The sequence below is a fragment of the Jaculus jaculus genome, chromosome 4 (genome assembly GCF_020740685.1).
Source record: "Jaculus jaculus isolate mJacJac1 chromosome 4, mJacJac1.mat.Y.cur, whole genome shotgun sequence".
Taxonomy (NCBI): Eukaryota; Metazoa; Chordata; class Mammalia; order Rodentia; family Dipodidae; genus Jaculus; species Jaculus jaculus.
Window position 1 is genome coordinate 113,350,952 of NC_059105.1, and position 20,322 is coordinate 113,371,273.

General features: G+C 42.9%; 1 protein-coding gene across 1 annotated transcript in view; it reads left to right on the forward strand.

The window, feature by feature from the left end:
• Positions 1 to 1,963: 1,963 nt before the first annotated feature.
• Rnf149 (ring finger protein 149) overlaps positions 1,964 to 20,322 on the forward strand; it is a 31,408-nt gene continuing 13,049 nt past the window's right edge. The window contains exons 1-3 of the mRNA XM_012952478.2: positions 1,964 to 2,405; positions 15,587 to 15,837; positions 17,613 to 17,681. Of these exons, the coding sequence (XP_012807932.2) occupies positions 1,964 to 2,405; positions 15,587 to 15,837; positions 17,613 to 17,681 (762 nt within the window). The remainder of the gene's footprint in view (positions 2,406 to 15,586; positions 15,838 to 17,612; positions 17,682 to 20,322) is intronic.

The following is a 20,322-nucleotide window of genomic DNA, read 5'->3' on the forward strand; positions in this document are numbered from 1 at the left end:
GCAAGAGGTCATTTCAGGAAGAAGGAAATGAATGTGTATGACAGCATAAAACCACAATGATGTGTTCTGGGAACTACAAGTATATATTTGCTGGAACATAATATCAGGGGTTCTAGGATTTATTCCCTAGCCTGCACACACTACTTATTCTAGGTCTAGGACAAGCCTTAAGCTTGAAATGCTATTGGCCTTTTAAAATTAATTTACTAAGGAAAAGGGAGAGGAGATTCAACTTCAAGGATAACTCATAGTTGTGAGTCAGCCTCATCTTAGATTACAGATGCAGCACAAGAAAGATGAGGAACATAAGAGAGTTTAAGGCCTAACTTAAAACGCATGGTATGAGCAACATCAACCTACTTCCTGTAATTATAGACCCTTGTACACAGAAGGAAGATGAATCAATAAAAAAAATCAAGCTCTAAACTTATTTTCCTGCACTTTAGCTTTTTTTTTTTTTTGGTGAAAATAAGATGAGCCAAGTATAATTTCACAAATCAAAGAACGTCTTCCTTAGGCCCACAGTGCTTAAAAAGAAAAGTAATACAAACAGAACTCTCACAGGGATCACCCTTTCTAAATGAAGTATATTAACCACATAGTGGATGAGTTCCAAAATCATTATTAAGTTGCTCAATTAGGATGGAAGCAAGCCTCTGTAAAAAGTAAAGTCCAATTAAAGGCCAAGTGTACCTTTATATAAGGGATTGTCAGGAGAAACTGGTTTGACTAATACAGCAGAGGTCTGTGACAATACCTGGGGTCCTTCCAAGCTACAAGATAATGTGAACATGGGTAGGCCAGGGTTGGGAGACTATTTTAAAGGCCTTCAACAACAGATGATTGGGGGAATAGGGAGGTGTCTTAGAGAAGCAGCTGATACGCCTGATATGCCATAAACTCTTATGTGTCCAACTCAGGTTTTCAGGCATTTTGATATCCAGAAGCTCATCTATGAGGTCTGAAGGTGCGATGTCTACCTTTTCTTCCCTCCCTCCCTCCCTCCCTCCCTCCCTCCCTCCCTGCCTCCCTCCCTCCCTGCCTCCCTGCCTCCCTCCCTCCCTCCCTTCTTTCTTTCTTTCTTTCTTTTTGGTTTTTCGAGGTAGGGTCTCACTGTAGCCCAGGCTGACCTGGAATTCATTATGTAATCTCATGGTGGCCTCGAACTCATGGTGATCCTCCTACTTCTGCCTCCCAAGTGCTGGGAGTAAAGGCATGCGCCACCACGCCTGGCTACGATGTCTACCTTTTCAAGGGGAGGGAAGGTTCTCACTCATGGTGTATGTGGGGAGAAATCTGATAGACCAATATTATTGGCCTTCAAATGACAAACTTATTGGAAACAAACACATTACACATAAAATGCCCTAACAGAAAGGGTAGTTGTGAGTAACTGGAGAAAAGCGACAAGAAATCAATGAAATGAATTACAAAGTGGTATCTGGATCAGATGTGAAAAACACACGCATAGCACTGTTTCTTTTTAATAGAGAGGCAAGGCCTTTGCTATGTCCACAATCACCTTTACTCAAACACCGTCCTGAGATTTTGCACAACAGTGCTCCCACGCCTGCTCCCGCGGAAGCTTCTCATTTCCCCAGCGCGTACTTCCCCAGACCGCGGGGCTCGAAACGTCCTGTTGCTCAACTAAACTTCTGTCTGAGGAGCAGGCGTGTCGCAAGCCCTGACGCGAGCGGCCCGCGCCCACACCTTCCTTAGCTGGCCACAGGGTGGGCACGTAGGACCGCGCGCCTGCGCAGAGTCGGAAAGAGCTCCGCCCCTTCCGTCGCCCCGCCCCGCCAGGTGCGCGTGCGCCGTGGCCCCGCCCCCGCTCGGCTTCGTTTCCGCCCCCCCTCCACCCCCAGCCCCCGCCACCCTCCGTGCCGCGGGACGGGCGTGTTTTCTCTGAGTCTTCGCTCGGCCCGCGCCGGCCTGTCCCGCGCCCTCGCTGGTCTTCAGCAGCATGGCGCGCCGGCTGCGGCCTGCGGCGGGCGCCGGAGCCCGAGGCGCGCTGACCCTGCTGGCGCTGGCCCTGTGCGTGGCCGGGGCGCGGGCCAGGGCGCTCGAGTGGTATTCGGCCGTGGTGCGCGTCGAATACGTGGACCCGCAGTCGAACCTGACGGTGCGCAGCGTCCCCGAGAGCGGCCGCTTCGGTGACAGCTCGCCCAAGGAGGATATGCGGGGCCCGGTGGGCGTCCCGCGCGCCGACCCCAAGGGCTGCGCGCCAGACACCAGCTTCTACGCGCCGGGCGGCCTGGGGGCGGCGCGCTGGGTCGCCCTGGTGGCGCGCGGCGGCTGCACGTTCAAGGACAAGGTGCTGGCGGCCGCGCGCAGGAACGCCTCGGCAGTGGTGGTGTACAACGAGGAGCGCTACGGGAACCTCACCGCGGCCATGTCCCACGCGGGTGAGCCGGCGGGCGTGGAGGGGCCGGGTGCAGCCTCCGGTGGCCGCAGGTGCTGGCCGTACCCGCGAAGCCCCTTCGTCCCCGGGTGGTGCTCCGCGAAGAGCGGGCGGCTGCACCTCAGATTACGTCTCCACCTCCCTCCGTGCTTGAGGTGGGAGGGAGAAGAAAGTGCCCCGGGAGGGGCAGTTACAGAACTGGAAAGATGTGTGGTTCTACCTTGTTGGGAGGCTCACCGGTCCTACCCTTTCCATTCACCGTTCCCCAAAGTTGAGAATGGGTCATTGACATTCTTCCCCATTGCACTCTGGGGATCCCTACTCTTCGCCAATTCAAAGTGCTGGCCTGGTGACATGAGTTTCTTCACTTTGGTATATTCAAAACTTGAGTCAGAGCCTGCCCTTTAATTCTGTATGTTTTCCCACCTGCCTGATAGAGGTTTATAACACAGACTTGACTATCAATCATATGTCTAGTCTTGAGTTTCTATTTAAGTTACTGTGTTTTTTGAAGAGAAAAAGAAAAAAGAACCGGGCTGTCTGCCAAGATACCCGTCCGGTATGCATTATTCCTAGAGGCAGGGCCAGGACCAGCAGGTTGTGCCTTCAGTCAGGAATGAGTAAGTTTTAGTTTGCAAAATCCGAAGAACGGACTTCTCTGTCTGGGACCCCGTGAATAATCCTATTTCTGTTGTGTCTTCTAATATCACTTAAGCTTTAGGCATCATACACATGACCCATTCAGAATTTCCTATGCTTGGAATTTGTGTGTGTGTTTAGAATTTTTGTCTTAAGTTAATGTTACATCTATACCAGGTATCCCTTTTCCTGCACTGTGCTTCTGTTTCTTTTGTTCTAATTTTGGCTTCTTGAGTGCATTTCTGAATCTATAATATGTGTGTAGAAAAGTGTCGTTATATCTGGTCATTTTCATAGAATGTTGGAAATGGTGGCTATTTGAGATGCCAGCAAGTGAAGAATTTGGATCAATTCTTTTAAGAAAATTGGCTACAGATAAGGAGAGAGTAAGAGAAAGTGTAGGGAGGGACATGAAAGGGTGGAGTAACAGTATTTGAGGCTGGATGGAAGTAATCTGCTAGGATCCCAGAATGGAGAAAGTTGATGAGGAAGTTGGGTGTTTGAGAATGAAAGAAAGCCTGGTACAGTGGACAGTAGTGGGTGGTAATGAGTACAGATGTTTAGCCTATCATTGGTGGAGTTACTCCAGTGATTACAAATTCACCTAATGTTTTGTCATTGTACCCAAGACTGTTTTTCCATACGACTCATGAAGAATGCTTACCATTCCAGGTCTGTCCTATCTACAGTGTTCCCAAGTTTAGTAGTTTTGCCAATGAAGAGAGGTCAGTGTGCCATGACTTCCTAATACTGGGTATACACAGTTCTGGTTGCATGCACATTCTAATATAGACATTTTCTTTTAAATGCCAGGTTCAACCTATAATTTTCTACATTTTCCTACTGCATTTTTAATTTTTTTAAAATTTATTTAATGAGAGAGAGAGAATGAATGGGTGTGCCAGGGTCCCCTACTGCTTTTTTTTTTTTTTTGGTTTTTTGAGGTAGGGTTACACTCTATCCCCGGCTGACCTGGAATTCACTATATAGTGTAAGGGTGGCATTGGACTCATGGTGATCCTCCTACCTCTGCCTCCCAAGGGATTAAAGACACGCACCACCATGCCCAGCTTCTTTTTTAAATTTTTATTTATTTTTTTCACAATTTTTATTAACATTTTCCATGATTATAAAAAATATCCCATGGTAATATCCTCCCCCCCCCCCCGTTGAATTTTTATTTATTTATTTGAAAGAGAAAGAGGCAGAGAAAGAGAGAAAATGAATGAATATGGGTATGCCAGGGCCTCCAGCCACTGCAAGCAAACTTCAGACCCATTCACCATCTTGTCCATCTGGCTTACTTGGGTTCTGGGAAATAGAACATTAGTCTTTTGGTTTTGCAGGCAAGTGCCTTTACCACTAAGCCAACTCTCCAACCTGCTACTGGACTTATTTATTTATGAGAGTCAGAGAGAGGGAATGGGCTTGCTGGGCCTCTAGCCACTGCACACGAACTCCAGATGCATGTGCCATCTTGTGCATCTGGTTTACATGGGTCCTGGGGAATTGAACCTGGGTCCTTAGCCTTTGCAGTCAAGCACCTTAACTGCTAAACCATCCCTCCAGCCCCACTACTGGATTTGTTGATCATGGCATTCACATCCTTCCAGGCAGCCACCACTTGTCTTGCTTATTTATAGTGTCCTGTAATTTACCCAGGTTGGGGGGAGAACCCCTCATTGTTGTTGATTTAACATCTTCCAGGGGCTTCTATTCCCATTCCCTGCCTGCTTCTAGCCTCCTTTGCATGACAATAATTCTAATAGAAACAAAAAGGGGAGAGGGATTATCACTTTTTTAAATGACCTGTTACAGTCAGCTTCAAAAAAAACAAACAAACAGAAAATGCCCCATCAAGAGCAGCTTGTGCGAGGAAAGGGTTTATTTTCACTTACAGAATGGAGGGGAAGCTTCATGATGGCAGGGGAAAACTATGGCATGAGCAGAGGGTGGACATCACTTCCTGGCCAGCAGCAGGCAAATGGAAGCTGGCTTTAACGCCCATGAACCCACCCCCAACAATACATCACCTCTAGGTGGATCCAATTCCCAAATTGCCAACTGCTAGCATTCAGAACACATACATTTATGGGCGACACCTGAATCAAACCACCTCAGTACCCATCATGGAGACATTGTGTTCAGCATTTTACGTACTCTGAGTCACTTCATTTTCCAAGACATCTCTTTAAAGTAGATCCCAAACTCTGTTGTATAGGAAATTGATACTCAAAAGAATTTTAGAACTTTGCCCAGATTACTTGGAGATCTGTAGTCAGGTAATTATTGTACTAGGAGCTGTTCTATGCACTGTAGGATGGTTAGCTACATTTCTGTCCTCCCCCAAATTCCAGTAATACTCCCACAGTTATGACATTCAGAAATACCTCCACATTTTGCCAATTTTTAGGGAAAGACAAAATTGTCTTGAGCTATTGACCTTAAAGGAAGATTAATTTGGTTGCAGTAGTAAGTAGTAAGCAGAGGAAAACCTGGAAACAGGACTCCAGTTAGACTCTTTGGGGTAGTTCAAGTAGGACAATAGCAGTTTGTATTGTAGTACAGAAATGGAAAATTTGGCCCTCACAGAACTTGGCCCAGTTGGTTAAAAGGGTACAACTGTGTCATCACTTTGAGAATAGAACTAAGAAATTGAAAGAAACCAGCTTTGACAAACTGTATTTAAATTTGACTTGGATGGGTCCCTGGAGTCACAAAGGCTGCTCAGACTTCGGTTGTTTTCCTGTATTTAGTCAGAATGTAGCTGGGAGTCAGGAAAACCCACTGACTTACTCTTACTTTGTGATCCTGTGTAACCATGGGGATTTGTATGAACTAGGTAGAGGTGGCCTTCTAAGACTGAATACTGATAATATTAAGTCCCAGGGAGAATTTCTCTAGATCTTCTGAAATTTAGTACTAGGTAATTTTTTTGAATTTCAATCAATTTTATTGTGTCTTAAAAAATAATGACTTTGGGCTGGAGAGATAGCTCAGCTGTTAAGGCACTTGCCTGCAAAGCCTAACGACCCTGGTTCAATTCCCCAGTACCCATGTAAAGCCAGATGCACAAAAGTTACGCATGTATCTGGTAAGCCCATTCTCTCTCACCCCTCTGTCTGTCTTTACTTGCAAATAAATAAATAAATGACTTTAAGATCATATTCTATCAAAACATCAATAAGATCTGTTACATATACCTTTCTATTTTTAGAGTTGTATTTAGCAGCCACATTAAGTGAAGCACTGTTCCTGCTCAGAGATAGAACTGCATAAGACCACAGGCTGGCATGTGAGGAGTTGGTGTTTAGGAATGCTGTATAATAACTTTCCAGACTAAATGGTGTAGATTTGAGTGAATCCCATGACCACAAGCTTAGGAAGAATATAGGAAGGGCAGTTTGTGTTATAAAGATGTAGATATTAGCTTGACCCAGACAGGTAGAAATAGATGAAAAAAGGAATCATTGAAACAAAGTTTTCATAGAATTTCATGGATTAATAAATAAGATGTGGGCTGGAGAAATGGCTTAGCGGTTAAGCACTTGCTTGTGAAGCCGAAGGACCCTGGTTCGAGGCTCGATTCCCCAGCACCTACGTTAGCCAGATGCACAAGGGGGTGCACGTGTCTGGAGTTGGTTTGCAGTGGCTTGAAGCCCTGGCGCACCCATTCTTTCCTTCTCTCTCTCTGTAGCTCCCAAATAAATAAATAAATAATATTAAAAAATCAATAAGATGTTCCTAGGTCTTTTAAGAATTGTGCTTTAATTTCTGGAACAGTTAGTTATTCACTGAGTGATAAAGGGCCACTGTGTTTGGGGAAAGGGCTACAATTGGAGTAGAGCAAGAGAGATTTTAAAGATGTATAGCTGACATCAGAGAGGCCACACATTAAAAGGTGCTTGTTTTGTATTGGTACAAAGCATGGTTAGTAGTGTATGACTAAATACTTAGTTATCTGTTACATACTCACAAATGATCTATACTCTAGTTTTGAATTTAAGATGTATTTTGCCAGAAGTGCTATTTTAACCACTTTATAGACATCAAGTTTGTAGAAAGGTTGAGGCTTGGAGGACTAAAGGCCATAGGGAAGGTATTGTCGGTAGGGTAGATGGATTGTAAGATTTGTGTCAGAAATAACACTGCAAAAGTATTCCCGGTAAGATTGTTGAGCAGTATTTTCAACAAACCCAACTATTTTTGGTTATGGTGGGATTGTTGGTATTTTTTCTCTTTTTCTTTTCTGGGCTAGAGTGAGGTAAGATCTCACTCTAGCCCAGGCTGACCTGAAATTCACTATGTAGTCTCAGGCTGGCCTCACACAGCCATCCTCCTACCTCAGCCTTCCAAAGGGCAGGAATTATCACCCATGGCTTATTTCTGTTAAAAAAAAATTTTTTTTTGCTTATTTTTATTTATTTGAGAGTGATATACAGAGAGAGAGAGAGAGAGAGAGAATGGGCGTGCCAGGGCTTCCAGGCACTGCAAACGAACTCCAGATGCGTGCGCCCCCCCCACCCCCGTGCATCTGGCTAACGTGGGACCTGGGGAACCGAGCCTCAAACTGGGGTCTGTAGGCTTCACAGGCAAGCGCTTAACCACTAAGCCATCTCTCCAGCCCTGTTTCTGTTTTTAATAGGTCCTTCCTAAGTAGCTCAGGCTGGCCTTTAATTTATGATTCTCCTACCTCAGCCTTCTGAGTGCTAGGCTTACAGGCCCACATCATCATGCCTGGCCACAATATTTTTGAGCAAACCAAATCATCTAAAACATAATTTACAGTTCTGTAATGCCTGAATGTGATTGCATTTACTTTGTAGCCCTCACACACTAACAAGCCGTGTAAACATTTCTGTTCTATATAATGGCTTCACATTTCCAAGATAGTTACGTTCCATGCTATTTCCTCTGCTATAATACTCATTAGTACATTACATTAGTTACAGTTGTGGAAAATAAGTCGGTTTTCACATTAATTAGTTTGTGCAGAAACATTTCCATGAGCACACTGTCTAGTCCTGGAGCTGTAAAACCTAACAAAAGAACAGGTAGCACTTGCCTAGTGAGGAGAGAAAGCTGTAAAAAAGTTGTAGGTGTGTGAAAGGGGGAGTATCTCAGAGAGGTTACAGCAGTGACTACTGGAAGAGCAGCTTTGCTGCCAAGCTTCAGTTGAGCTTACTCTAAATCTCACAGTTTTGTTGGGGATTCTCCAGGTGGGGAAATAGGAGTGGCCAGAGTATGGCAGTTAAACTAGTGGAAAAAAGAAAAAGCGAAAGTTAGCGAGATTCTGTTACTTGAACTTGGAGATACGATTTCTTACTGCGAAATTGGTTTTCCAGACCAGAAATTGAATCTACTGCTTTAAATATTTCAGTAGTTCTTATCTCCTTCCAGAGAATGTTGAAATCTACAAAAATAGAACAGTAAATCAAATGTTGCTCTGCTAAATTTTGAAGCTGTTTGCCAAGTCCAAACACTGACTTGTTTTTGGTACCTTTTTTGACACACAAAAAAATTGAAAATGAAGTGAAAACTATTTTATTTTTAGCACAGAAGAATTTAAAATTTTGTTACTAGTAGTGTGGCTTGCTTAAAATACTGTTTAGTAGCTGGGCATGGTGGTGCATGCCTTTTAATCCCAGCACTTGGGAGGCAGAGGTAGGAGGATCACCGTGAGTTCAAGGCTACCCTGAGACTACATAGAGAATTCCAGGTCAGCCTGAGCTAAAGTGAGACCCTACCTCAAAAACCCAACAACGATAACAAAATATTATTTAGTTATCTGTTACTTAACAAGGAATTTTGTGATTGTGAACTTTGCAATGACATTGCCCTCAGTGTAAGACAACAGAACTACCCTCAACCTCCAGGAGTTGTTCTGCCTAACTTTGTTGCTGGTGTTGGTGCTGGTGCGAGGTACATATATAGATTGCTTTGTGGGGAGAGATTGTGCAAGATGACCTTTTCAAGCAAGATTGGTAGCAACATTAAGCCCTGGTAAAGAAAAACTGAAATCCATTTGGCCTTATTTCTTTGGGTTTTGGTAATGCTTGCAAAAAAAACTCACCTATTTAGTTAGGAAATAAAGTGAGATTTGCTCTCATGTGCCAATGCAGGCACAATTGTACAAAATTACTTGAGCAGATTAGCTATCACGGATTGTCCCAGAGAGGCAGTGATACATCAAAAGGTACAGGGGTGGGGTGATTATGGTACAGAATGTGCCTGGTACCCCTTGGGTTTGTGCCCAAACTAACTTCTGAGCTAGTGCATTTTTGCCCTTCAGTTCATCTTTCCCCAGGCTTTGTTGTTTTATAAAGGGAACTCCCTTCAAAAGAAGCACTTTTTTTTCAATTTCTTGGGTTTTTTTTGTTTGTCTTTTGTTTGTTTTTTAATTTTTATTTTAACCTGGGCTTGGGGAATTGAACTTGGATCCTTTTGCGTTCTGTCACTTTTCTGACTGAGCTACATCTCTTCAGCCCTCCATTTTTGTTGTTCTTTTAGATAAGTCATATATATTGCCCAGCCTGCTCTTGAGATTGTCCTGCCTTAGCCTCCTGAGTAGTTGGGGTTACAGGTGCTAGAATACCCCAAAAATGCTTTGTAAGAATTATCATAGGGTAGAGCCACCACTGAGCTTGATCTATTTAAGATAGGTCCTGAAAGCAATCTTGCTAACTATCTCATATCCTAGACATTCCCCTAAGCCTACAGCTTTTTAAAAAATATCCAGTTGTGTATATGGACACTTGTTGGGGTCAGAGAACAATTTTGAAGGGTCTGTTGCCATTGCATGTTAACTTCCAGACTGCAAAGAATTATCAGACCAACTGGCCTGTAAGTGGCTCCTCTTCTGTTGCAGAGGCCAACAAGCACCACTGGGATCACAGAGGCATCATGTACCATTTGGCATCTGGCTTTTACCTGGGTGCTGAGGAATTGAACCTGTGTCAGCAGGCTTTGCAAGCAAGCACCTTTAAATGCAGAGCCATTTCCCTAACATCCTACCCCTCCTCCCTTTAATGCTGCAATTTCTTTTAACTCCTTGGGCTACACGTGAGCTCCTTCCTAGGTGAGAAACAGCAGGTGGGTATGGCATTCTTGTAGCACACATTTTGTCAAGATCCAACCCCCACTCCACCTTTCTAGTCTTGAAATTTCAGTAACTTCTCTCTTTCATTCTCATTCGTTTAACATAATAAGTTTGCTGTATGTTTTGGTCACTGGCTAGAGCCATCACTATCTCAGATATGTGTCTAGGATTGTTTCCTAGACTGAGTTCCCTTCCTTCGCTTAGTAAACTTTCCTATTCTTTTTTTATTTTTTTTTAAATATATTTTTTTAATTTTTTATTTACTTGAGAGTGACAGACACAGAGAGAAAGACAGATAGAGGGAGGGAGAGAGAACGGGCGCGCCAGGGCTTCCAGCCTCTGCAAATGAACTCCAGACGCGTGCGCCCCCTTGTGCATCTGGCTAACGTGGGTCCTGGGGAACCGAGCCTCGAACCGGGGTCCTTAGGCTTCACAGGCTAGCACTTAACCGCTAAGCCATCTCTCCAGCCCAACTTTCCTATTCTTAAAGATCTAGTGTAAATATGCCTATCAGGAAAAATTTTCCTCCACCCCATACTAGATTATCCCACTTCTGTGGTTTTTGTTATTCTTACTAAATAGTTAATAGTCCTAAGTAGATTTAGTCTTATCCTAATTTCATAGCCAAAGAAACATTTACAGAGAAAATCAGCTTGTAAGGGCCTAGCAGTGGATAGTAAAGTACTGTTTGAACCCAGATCTTTCTGGCTCTGCAGTTGTATCCCCTAGGAAGAAGGTTCAAGAGTGGATCATACCTTAGATTTGCATTTTCCAACCCTTAGAGCTAGCTTTTCCAGGTGCTTTATGACATTGAGCAACTCACTGATGATTTCTGAGCCCTTGGCTGTAGAATGACAAGGCATCTTTCTGCTTCAAGTGAAATGCTCAGTAACTTTGAAGTGTTTTCCCCATTATTCCCAAAGAATGTGCTATTAGTGCCAGAGGTTCTGAGAAAGCAGTTTTGGTTTTTGTATAAAATCTTAACTAGGATGGAACATGGGGGCTCATACTGTTGTTTCTATTTTAGATTGTACATGAAATGCTTCACAAATATTTTGTTTAAAAAACTTTTACTTTGTAATATGTTTTGTAATTATAGGTGGGTTATTTTTCTCTTGTGATGGTTCCATTACAAGTTTCTGAACTATTGGAAGTTTTTCTGAAGGTGGGCAGTGCCTGCCTATGTCTCCTCAGTAATAGCAGTGTCATTTGTAGGCATGCTGTGGAAACTACAGTTCTCCCTGGTTAGATGGGTCACAGTATTGCCTTCTAGACAGAAGCCACCTTAGAAGAGAGCCCTTCTGACATTGCAGTAACTAAATTCCAATGGCTGAGATCAACCATGGATGCACTACAGATTATATTTCTCTCTACAATAAAACAATTTTATACTGTGTTTCCAGTACAATGCCCCATTACTTTCATGGTACAGATTTTCTGCTGTGCAAAATGAGACTCCCCTCCATCCTAAAGCCACCAGCTCATCTCCCTAGAGGCAGTCATGACCCCAGGCTCTTGAGTAGCTTTCCAGAGGTCATGCAGGCATGCAGTCCACACTGTTTACCTGTTGTTTTTTTCTTTTGTGACTGTCTCCAGTACTGTCCATATTTGCAGAGTGCTGCTTCAGCCTGTGTGCACGTGCTCTATTGTATAATGCCCTTTTCTTTTTCATGGACAGTTAGCTTATGATAGCAGGCAGAAAAAAAGCACAGACAAGTGAAGGAGAGGCACTTGAGACTTGGAAGAAAGAGGATCAGATGTTCAAGGCCAGCCTCAGTTACATAAGACTTTGTGTAGGAAGGAGGGAGAACTGATTTATCACCAAAGGACTTAAAGAGACCTCATTTAAATTTCTCATAGCCATTGCTCGCCAGAAGCATGCAAGAGTGCTGACTTGGAGTATTATTGCCAGTATAGTATATCAGACTTTATTTTATGGTACGCTTTTCATATATTTGAAACCCATTTGTTGGGGTATGACTGCTAATGGATTGGCTCAGGTTTCTTCTTGGGGTGATAGGAAAGTGACAGAATCAGATGATAATGCTTGTCAGCCTGTTGTAAACTACTGAATTTTAACTTAATAGTTAAGGAAGATATTTTTGTTGTATTTGCATTAAAACTCCTTTTTTAAAGATTCATTTTTGTTTATTTTATTAGAGACAGTGAGAGGGAGAGAAAGAGTGAGGGAGATAGAGAGGAAATTGGCATGCCAGGGCCTCTAGCCACTGCAAACAAACTCCAGGCACATGTGCCACCATGTGCATCTGGCTTCTGTGGGACCTGGAGAATTGAACCTGGGACCTTAGGCTTCACAGGCAAGTGCCTTACCACTATGCCAACTCTCCAGCCCAAAGCTGCCATTTTTAAACATTGTAATTTTAGCTGAGCATGGTGCTACATACCTTCAGTCCCAGTACTTGAGAGGTACTTTGTAGAGCCTTCCTTCCTTCCTTGTTATTTTTGTTGTTGTTGTTGTTGTATTTTTTTTTTTTTTTTTGAAGCAAGGTTGCAGTCTAACTGAGGCTGACCTGGTACTACTCTCTGTATAGTCCAGGCTGGGCTCAGCCTTACTGTGATCGTCCTCTGCCTCCAAGTACCAGGATTAAAGCCTTGCACCACTATGCCCAGCTAGTTTGCTTTCTCTTTCTATTTTTTTAAAATTTTTTTGTTTTGTTTTTATTTATTTGAGAGAGACAGACAGAGAAAGAGGCAGAGAGAGAGAATGGGCGCACCAGGGCTTCCAGCCACTGCAGACGAATACCAGATGTGTGGGCCCCCTTGTGCATCTGGCTAACGTGGGTCCTGGGGAATCGAGCCTCGAACTGGGGTCCTTAGGCTTCACAGGCAAGCGCTTAGCCCCTAAGCCATCTCTCCAGCCCTCTATTTTTTTTTAATTTTTATTATTTTTATTTTTTCTACCTCAGAGCTCAGGCTGACCTGGAATTCACTATGTAGTCATAGGGTGTCCTCAAACTCGTGGTGATCCTCCTACCTCTGCCTCCTGAGAGTGCTGGGATTAAAGGCGTGTGCCACCATGCCCAGCCTTCTGTTTTTGTTTTGTAAGTAGGGTCTTTCTAGCCCAGTCTGCCTGGAATTCATTATGTAGTCTCAGGCTGGCCATGAACTCACAGTGATCCTCCTACTCTGGAGTGCTGGAATTAAAGGCATGCACCACCACACCCTGGCGAGAGATGGAGAGTGCACTAGAGCCTCTCACCACAATAATCGAACTCCAGATGCATGCGCTACTTGGTGCATGTGGCTACATGGGTACTGGGGAATCAAGCTGCTTGTTAGACTTCTCAGGCAAATGCCTTAACTGTTGAGCTATCTCTCCAGGCCCTAGCTTTCTTTGTATACTTCAAATCCCTAATTTAGCTGCAATTGACCTTGGTATTGTTGTGAGAAAAGCCTTCAATCTTTTCCTCAGTACAGCTCCCATTTGCCCTCACAAGATTTTTTATATTTTTTTTATTTAAAAAAAAATTTAAGAGGGGGAGAGAGAGAGAAAGAGGCAGATAGACAGTGGGTACACCAGGGCCTCTAACCACTGCAGACAAACTCCAGACGCATGTGCTACCTTGTACATATGACTTTACATGGGTCACGGGGAATTAAACCTAGATTCTTAGGCTTTGTAGGCAAGCACGTTAACCACTGAGCCATCTCTCCAGCCCTCACAAGATTTTTTTTTTTTTAAATAATAGTTTATTTTACTTTACTGACTTGGAATTCTTTTATTATGTACTAAGCAGTTTGGGGGTTTATTTCTGGACTTTCTGTTTTGTCCCATTCTGTGGGCATCCTCATCTACCACCATCACATTGTTGTAGTGACTTTAATTATAAAGACTAGTATATGGTTTTTCTGTTTAAAGTGTTAGAGTTGTGTAAACTGGTGTTTGCTCCCTTTTTCTGTTTTATAAATCATGTCTGCTCGTGCCTTCAGAGCAGTGTTTAAAAGTCGTGATCATAGTAAAATTCTCATTTTTCCATAGTGTATATATAGGCTTTTGTCACCATGCCTATGTTAGAAATAATTGTTAATATTTTATTTATTAATTGGCGAGAGAATCAGAGAGAATGGGCATGTCATGGCCTCTTGCCACTGTGAATGAAATCCAAATGCATACACCACATTGTGTATCTGGATTTATGTAGGGAATAGAACCTAGGGTGGCAGGCTTTGAAAGCAAGCACCTTTAACCTCTGAGCCCCAATCCAGGAATAATTTTTTAACTTACTTTTCTCTTTTTTGTAAAATTTGTGTATATATAAGTTTATGTATGTTTGTTCATGAATGGGCACACATGACACATGGTGTATGTGGAGATCATAAAACAATTATTGGGTCAGTCTTTGCTTTTCTGCCTCCTGTCCTGCTTCATATGCAGAGATCCCCAATCTCCCCTCCCTCCCCATGACTTCTAGTCTCGTAATGCAGAGTCTAGGGACTGACAGTTTTTCAAGCTTAAGAAGTTGAGTGTTTTATCCACTGAGCTATCTCCTCAGTCTCTCTTTTCTTTCTTCTTTTTTTAAATTTATGTTGATATAGCTTAAATTCCACTGGTAGTCTTTCTCTTATTTCTTATTGTATATCCCCTTCCTCATCTCCTTTCCCTTTTCTCTGACCCCCTTTCCTTCCCTTTTCTCCTTGGTCTTTTTTTCCCCCAGCCTCATCTAGCCCAGGCTGGCCTCATACTGCAGTTCTCCTTGGACTTCTGATCCTTCTGCGTCCACCTCCTTTGTGCTGGGATTACGGGGCATGTGCCACCACACCTGACTTAAACCCAGGGCTGCCTGCATGCCAGTCAAGCACTTTACCAACTGAGTCACATTCCCAGTCCCTTCTGTTTCTCAAAAGTTTGGTTATACCTTTGTTTATGAATCTGAATAGTAGTCTTGCTTTGTGGAGAGTAGTTTTTAGTGACTTTCCTACTATCAGTCTTTCTTGGAACCACTTTTGGAATTGATGTTTTCCTGAAAATTATCCCTTTGAAAAAGGCTTGGGTGTGTGTATTTGTTTGCATGTTCACATGTGAGTTCAGGCATGTGCATGCCACAGCATGTGTGCAGAGGTCAAGAGAACAACTTTGCAGTCAGTCCTTCCTTCCACCTCATCTGAAGCAGGCTCTGTTGCTGCTGTAGTTATTGCTGTGTTTGCCTGGCTAGCTGGTCTTGTATCTTCCATGAAATTCTGTCTCTCTTACCATCTTGCCATCAGTGTGAGGGTATTATAGAATCCTGTCATAGCTTCCACCTTGAGTTCTGAAGATCCAGATTCAGGTACTCAGGCTTGAGTAGCAAATACTTTCTCCACAAAACTCTCTCCAGCACCCAAATTACCCACTTTAATAAAAGTTTTCAAATGTATATGTTATTGAACATATTTGTAATTTTATCTTACTTTATGTTCTTTATTCTTTCCTTTGTTTTTTCCTACAGGATCAGGAAATGTAGTCGTCATTATGATTAGCTACCCAAAAGGACAAGAAATTTTGGATCTGGTGCACAAAGGAATTCCAGTAGTAATGACCATAGAGATTGGTATGCGTCATATGCAGGAGTTCATCAGTGGTCAGTCTGTGGTGTTTGTGGCCATTGCCTTCATCACGATGATGATAATCTCATTAGCCTGGCTAATATTTTACTATATACAACGTTTCCTATATACGGGCTCACAGTTTGGAAGTCAGGTAGTTATGTATAACTATTAATTTTGTTTTTCCAAAGATAGGTCATAAATGTATTCCAAATACTGCTTGGAGTTATATGTAGCTGCATCTTTCTTTTTTTTTTTTTTTTTTTTGGTTTTTTGAAGTAGGGTCTTGCTCTAGCCCAGGCTGACCTGGAACTCACCTGTAGTCCCAGGCTGTCCTCAAACTCTTGAAAAATTGTGTTTTTGAAGTAGGGTAGCAGGGTTTCTTTCTATCCCAGTCTGGCCTTGAATTTATAGCAGTCCTACCTCAGCCTTCCCAGTCCTGGATTGAAAGGCATGAGCTGTCATACCCAGATAATAACTTTTCAGTTGCAATGTGTGAAATTTGATACTTTCATAGCTAGGTCACTTTTTGCACAGTTGGTTTATGCAAGTACCCTTTTTGTTCTTTAAATAGAGAAGAATGACAAAAAAAAAAAAAAGGTATGTGACCAAGTGAACTCGCCCTCATATAACCTTGAATCATGGCATAAACTTAAGCAGAAAGGAAGGAAGAGCCTTCTCAGTCTCCACTATGGAGTAACTGCCTAGCCAGTGATCTGCAGAGACACCTTTTCAGGACAGCAGAAAGGAGAAGGAGACTCAGAGGCTTCCAGTGCCATTCTCTGTTCTAATGCAGAGCTGGTTTCTTGACTTAATGGTCAGGTCTTATGGGGACTTTAATAGATGGGGAGTATTATAGTACCCTATTCCTCAGTGTTGTTATTACTTGCCAAGCTGTTTAAGCAATAGCTATTGTTTCTTGGAAGTGTAGCTTAGTTACCTTCTTGTTGCTGGGACAAACACCTGACCAGAAGCAGCTTATGGTAGGAAAGGGTTTATTTTGGCTTATAGTCTTGAGGGGAAGCTCCATGAGGACAAGGGAAAGGATGGCATGAGCAGAGGATGGAAATGAACTCCTTGTTACAGCAGGTGGAAAACGGTAGCAGAAGAATGAGCCGTGCTCTAGCAAAGGGTGTTGGCTATAACACTCCTAAGTGAGTCCCGAAGGACACACCTCCTTCAAGGCTCCACCTCTCAAACTGCTATCAGCTGGAAAGCAAGTGTTCAGAACACATGAGTTGTGGGGGAATCCTAATTCCAAACCACCACATTCTAGCCCTTGTAAACATCAGGTGGAAACAGCAGCAGGAGAGTGAGCTTACTAGCACTGGCAGGCTAGGGGCTAATAAACCAGAAGGTCTACACTAGCAGTACACCTCCCCCAGTAAAAGTTCTTGGGCTAGGGATACAGCTCAATAGTAGGGTACTTGCTTTCTATGTGTGAGGTCCTAGTTTTAATCTCCAGTGCTCTAAATAAATCATTTCTTAGCTGAGCATGGTAGCTTCCATCTATAATTGTAGCATTTGGGAAGCTAAAGCAGTATTGCTACAAGTTGAAGGTCAGCCTGGGCCTATAAAACCCTTGGCATGGTGGAGCACACCTTTCATCCCAGCACGCAGAAGTCAGAGATAGGAGGATCACCGTGAGTTTGGGCCAGTCTGAGACTGTATTCCAGGTCAGCCTGAGCTAGAGTGAGACCCTACTTCAAAATACCAAAATAAATAAAAAATAAAATAAAAACATGCCTTATTTTGAGTTACAACTTTTCAATATAATAACCCTAGGAATTTTTAAAAAGCTATTTTCAATGTAGTTTTTTAACTTTTCTAATGGAATTTTTCTGTATCTATGCTTTTAATTGTAATGTGTGTGTGCTTTTCTTAAATAATGATTTAACATTTTTCAATACTCCCACTTTCTTCCCCAAGAACCATAGAAAGGAAACTAAGAAGGTTATCGGCCAGCTTCCACTTCATACTGTAAAGCATGGAGAGAAGGTAATATTTTCATGGTGCTTATCTTGTGATTTACACTGGAGGGTATGTTTGTGTGATCTGAAAATTATTTTCTTTCTAGTCTTTTGATTCACAGTAAAAGGGATGGAAGTATGGGCAAGTCTTCATGTATGTGTTCATCTTTAAGAAGAGTTGGCAGAAATGCCATCAGTGAAGAGCTTTTCAGATCCACATTAGTCATTTTATTAGCCAGTAGTCACATATGGCTATTTAAATTTAAATTAATTAAATTGAGGGCCTATAACTGTAGCTCACGGGTAGAGCTCATGTTCAGCATGTATAAAGCCATGGATTTAACCCACAGTATGTGAACAACTACCCACATGTAACCCCAAAAAGTTAAGTTTAATTTAAAAAGGAGTCCCTCTGTTTTATGTCCTTGGTGACCACAATGGTTGGTGCTGCTGTACTAGGCAGTGCCAACATTCCTGTCATTGAAAGTTTCAGTGGTGCAGTGTGAAGACCAGAGACGCAACAGTACTTTACAGTCTGTGTCCGAGATACCTTAAATTCATTCTGCTGACTCTGGAGCTACATTCTCATTTTCTCCAAGCGCCTTCATTATAGGAAGAAAACAATGAGGATTTATGGGGCAAAGAAAAGATGCTTATATTAAAAAAGGAAACAGGGCTAGAGAGATGACTCAGTGGTTTAAGGTGCTTGCCTGCAAAGTCTAACAACCCAGGTTCAATTCTCTAGTACCCATGTAAAGCCATATGCACAAACTGGCAGATGCATCTGGAGTTCTGTTTGCAGCAGCTATAGGCCTTGACACAGCCATTTTCTCTCTGTCTCTGCTTGCAAAAAAAAAAGGAAACATTTTGACATGCTCATTCTCAGACTTAATAAAAGCTCAAGACCATACCAGACAGTTACTGGAATAGGGCAAAGTTAGAGTTTAGAGGCGCAGATTTAAATCTTTTTTAAAGTTTGTGCATATTATAACAGGGTATACACTTTTATCCCCCTCCCTTGACTCCCATTACCCTGGGGCCCCTCCTCAGTGGGACTGTGGTAATCACTGTGAAGTGGTGAAGGCCTCAGTCAGTCCTTATGCAGTAGACTGTGGCTCTTACAATCTTCCCACCCCCTTTCCACAGTGTTCCTGGAGCCATGCAGGCCTGGTGGCAGTTTGATTTAATGCTCTTGATTGCCTCTGGGTTTCTGCCTTCATAGGTTTTGACTAATCTTTGTGTCTGTCACCGTCATCATCACCCTGGTTGTCAGGCTACCAGTAAGAGCAGTGTTCATGATATCACTTCCTCTGCAATTTCTTCTGGGCCCTGGCAGAGGTGGCAAGTCTCTTGGTGGGTAACTGGCTATCTTCTTGTTTTATTGATGGATCTGGGCTCCATTTTCTTTGCCATCTATAAAATAAAAGAGATTCTCCAACCAAGCTTGTTAGCAGTGTGTGTTAAGGGGGATATGCAAAGTTGTTTAGGAGATTTTTGGTGAGGCACAAATTTTTTTTTAAAGTTTTTTGTTGTTGTGGGTTTTTTTTGTTCAATTTTTATTTATTTATTTGAGAGCGACAGACACAGGGAGAAAGACAGATAGAGGGAGGGAGAGAGAATGAGCACGCCAGGGCTTCCAGCCACTGCAAAAGGACTCCAGACGCATGCACCCCCTTGTGCATCTGGCTAACATGGGACCTGGGGAACCGAGCCTCGAACCAGGGTCCTTAGGCTTCACAGGCAAGCACTTAACCACTAAGCCATCTCTCCGGCCCAGAGGCACAAATTTTTTTGAGGATACATTCATTGAGACAAAACCTTGCTAATGTAGCAGTATTTTTTTTTATTTTATTTTGTGTGTGCTTATCGGTGGTATGGTACTCTGTACACTCACGAGTAGCCACTCATCTACAATAGCTGGAGTGGAATGTTGGATGTCCTGCTCCATTGCTCTTTTACATGGTCTTGTTTTTAGTCAGTCTCCTGACTGATTCTGGAGTTTATAGGGCTCTAGTGACTCTTTGGGCTCTGCTTCTTTACAGGACTAGGATTACAGTACATGTGACTACATACAGATACAGCTGTTCATGTAGCATCTGGAGACCTTTGTGGTGTCTGGTTCCACCACAGGTCCTCATGCTTTTGCAGAAAGTACACTTGGAACCACTGAGCCATCTTTCCAGTTCAAAAAACTGTGTGTGTGTGTGTGTGTGTGTGTGTGTGTGTGTGTGTTATAAAGGTTTTTTTTTTTCTTATTAATTGAGAGAGAGAATGGATATGTCAGGGCTTCTAGCTACTGCAAACAAACTCCAGAGGCATGTACAGCCTTGTGCATCTGGGTCCTACGGCTTTGCAGGCAAACACCTTAGTTGCTAAGCCTTCTCTCCAGCCCTGTTTGATTTTGAAACATGATTTCATGTATCCAAGCTGGCCTCCTTTGAACTTTTGATCCTCCTCCTGCCTGTACCTGCATAGTGCTGGGCTTACTGGTGTGCATCCACCATGCCGAGTTTATGCAGTACTGGGGATTGAACCCAGGGCCTTTTTCCTTAAAGAATTTTTTCTAAATGATACATTGAATTATAAACTGTTACATTTTAACTTACTAATAATTCTCATGGCCTCTGGTTTGCAGATCATGAGGGGTCTTCTGAGAGAGCAGTTCCAGT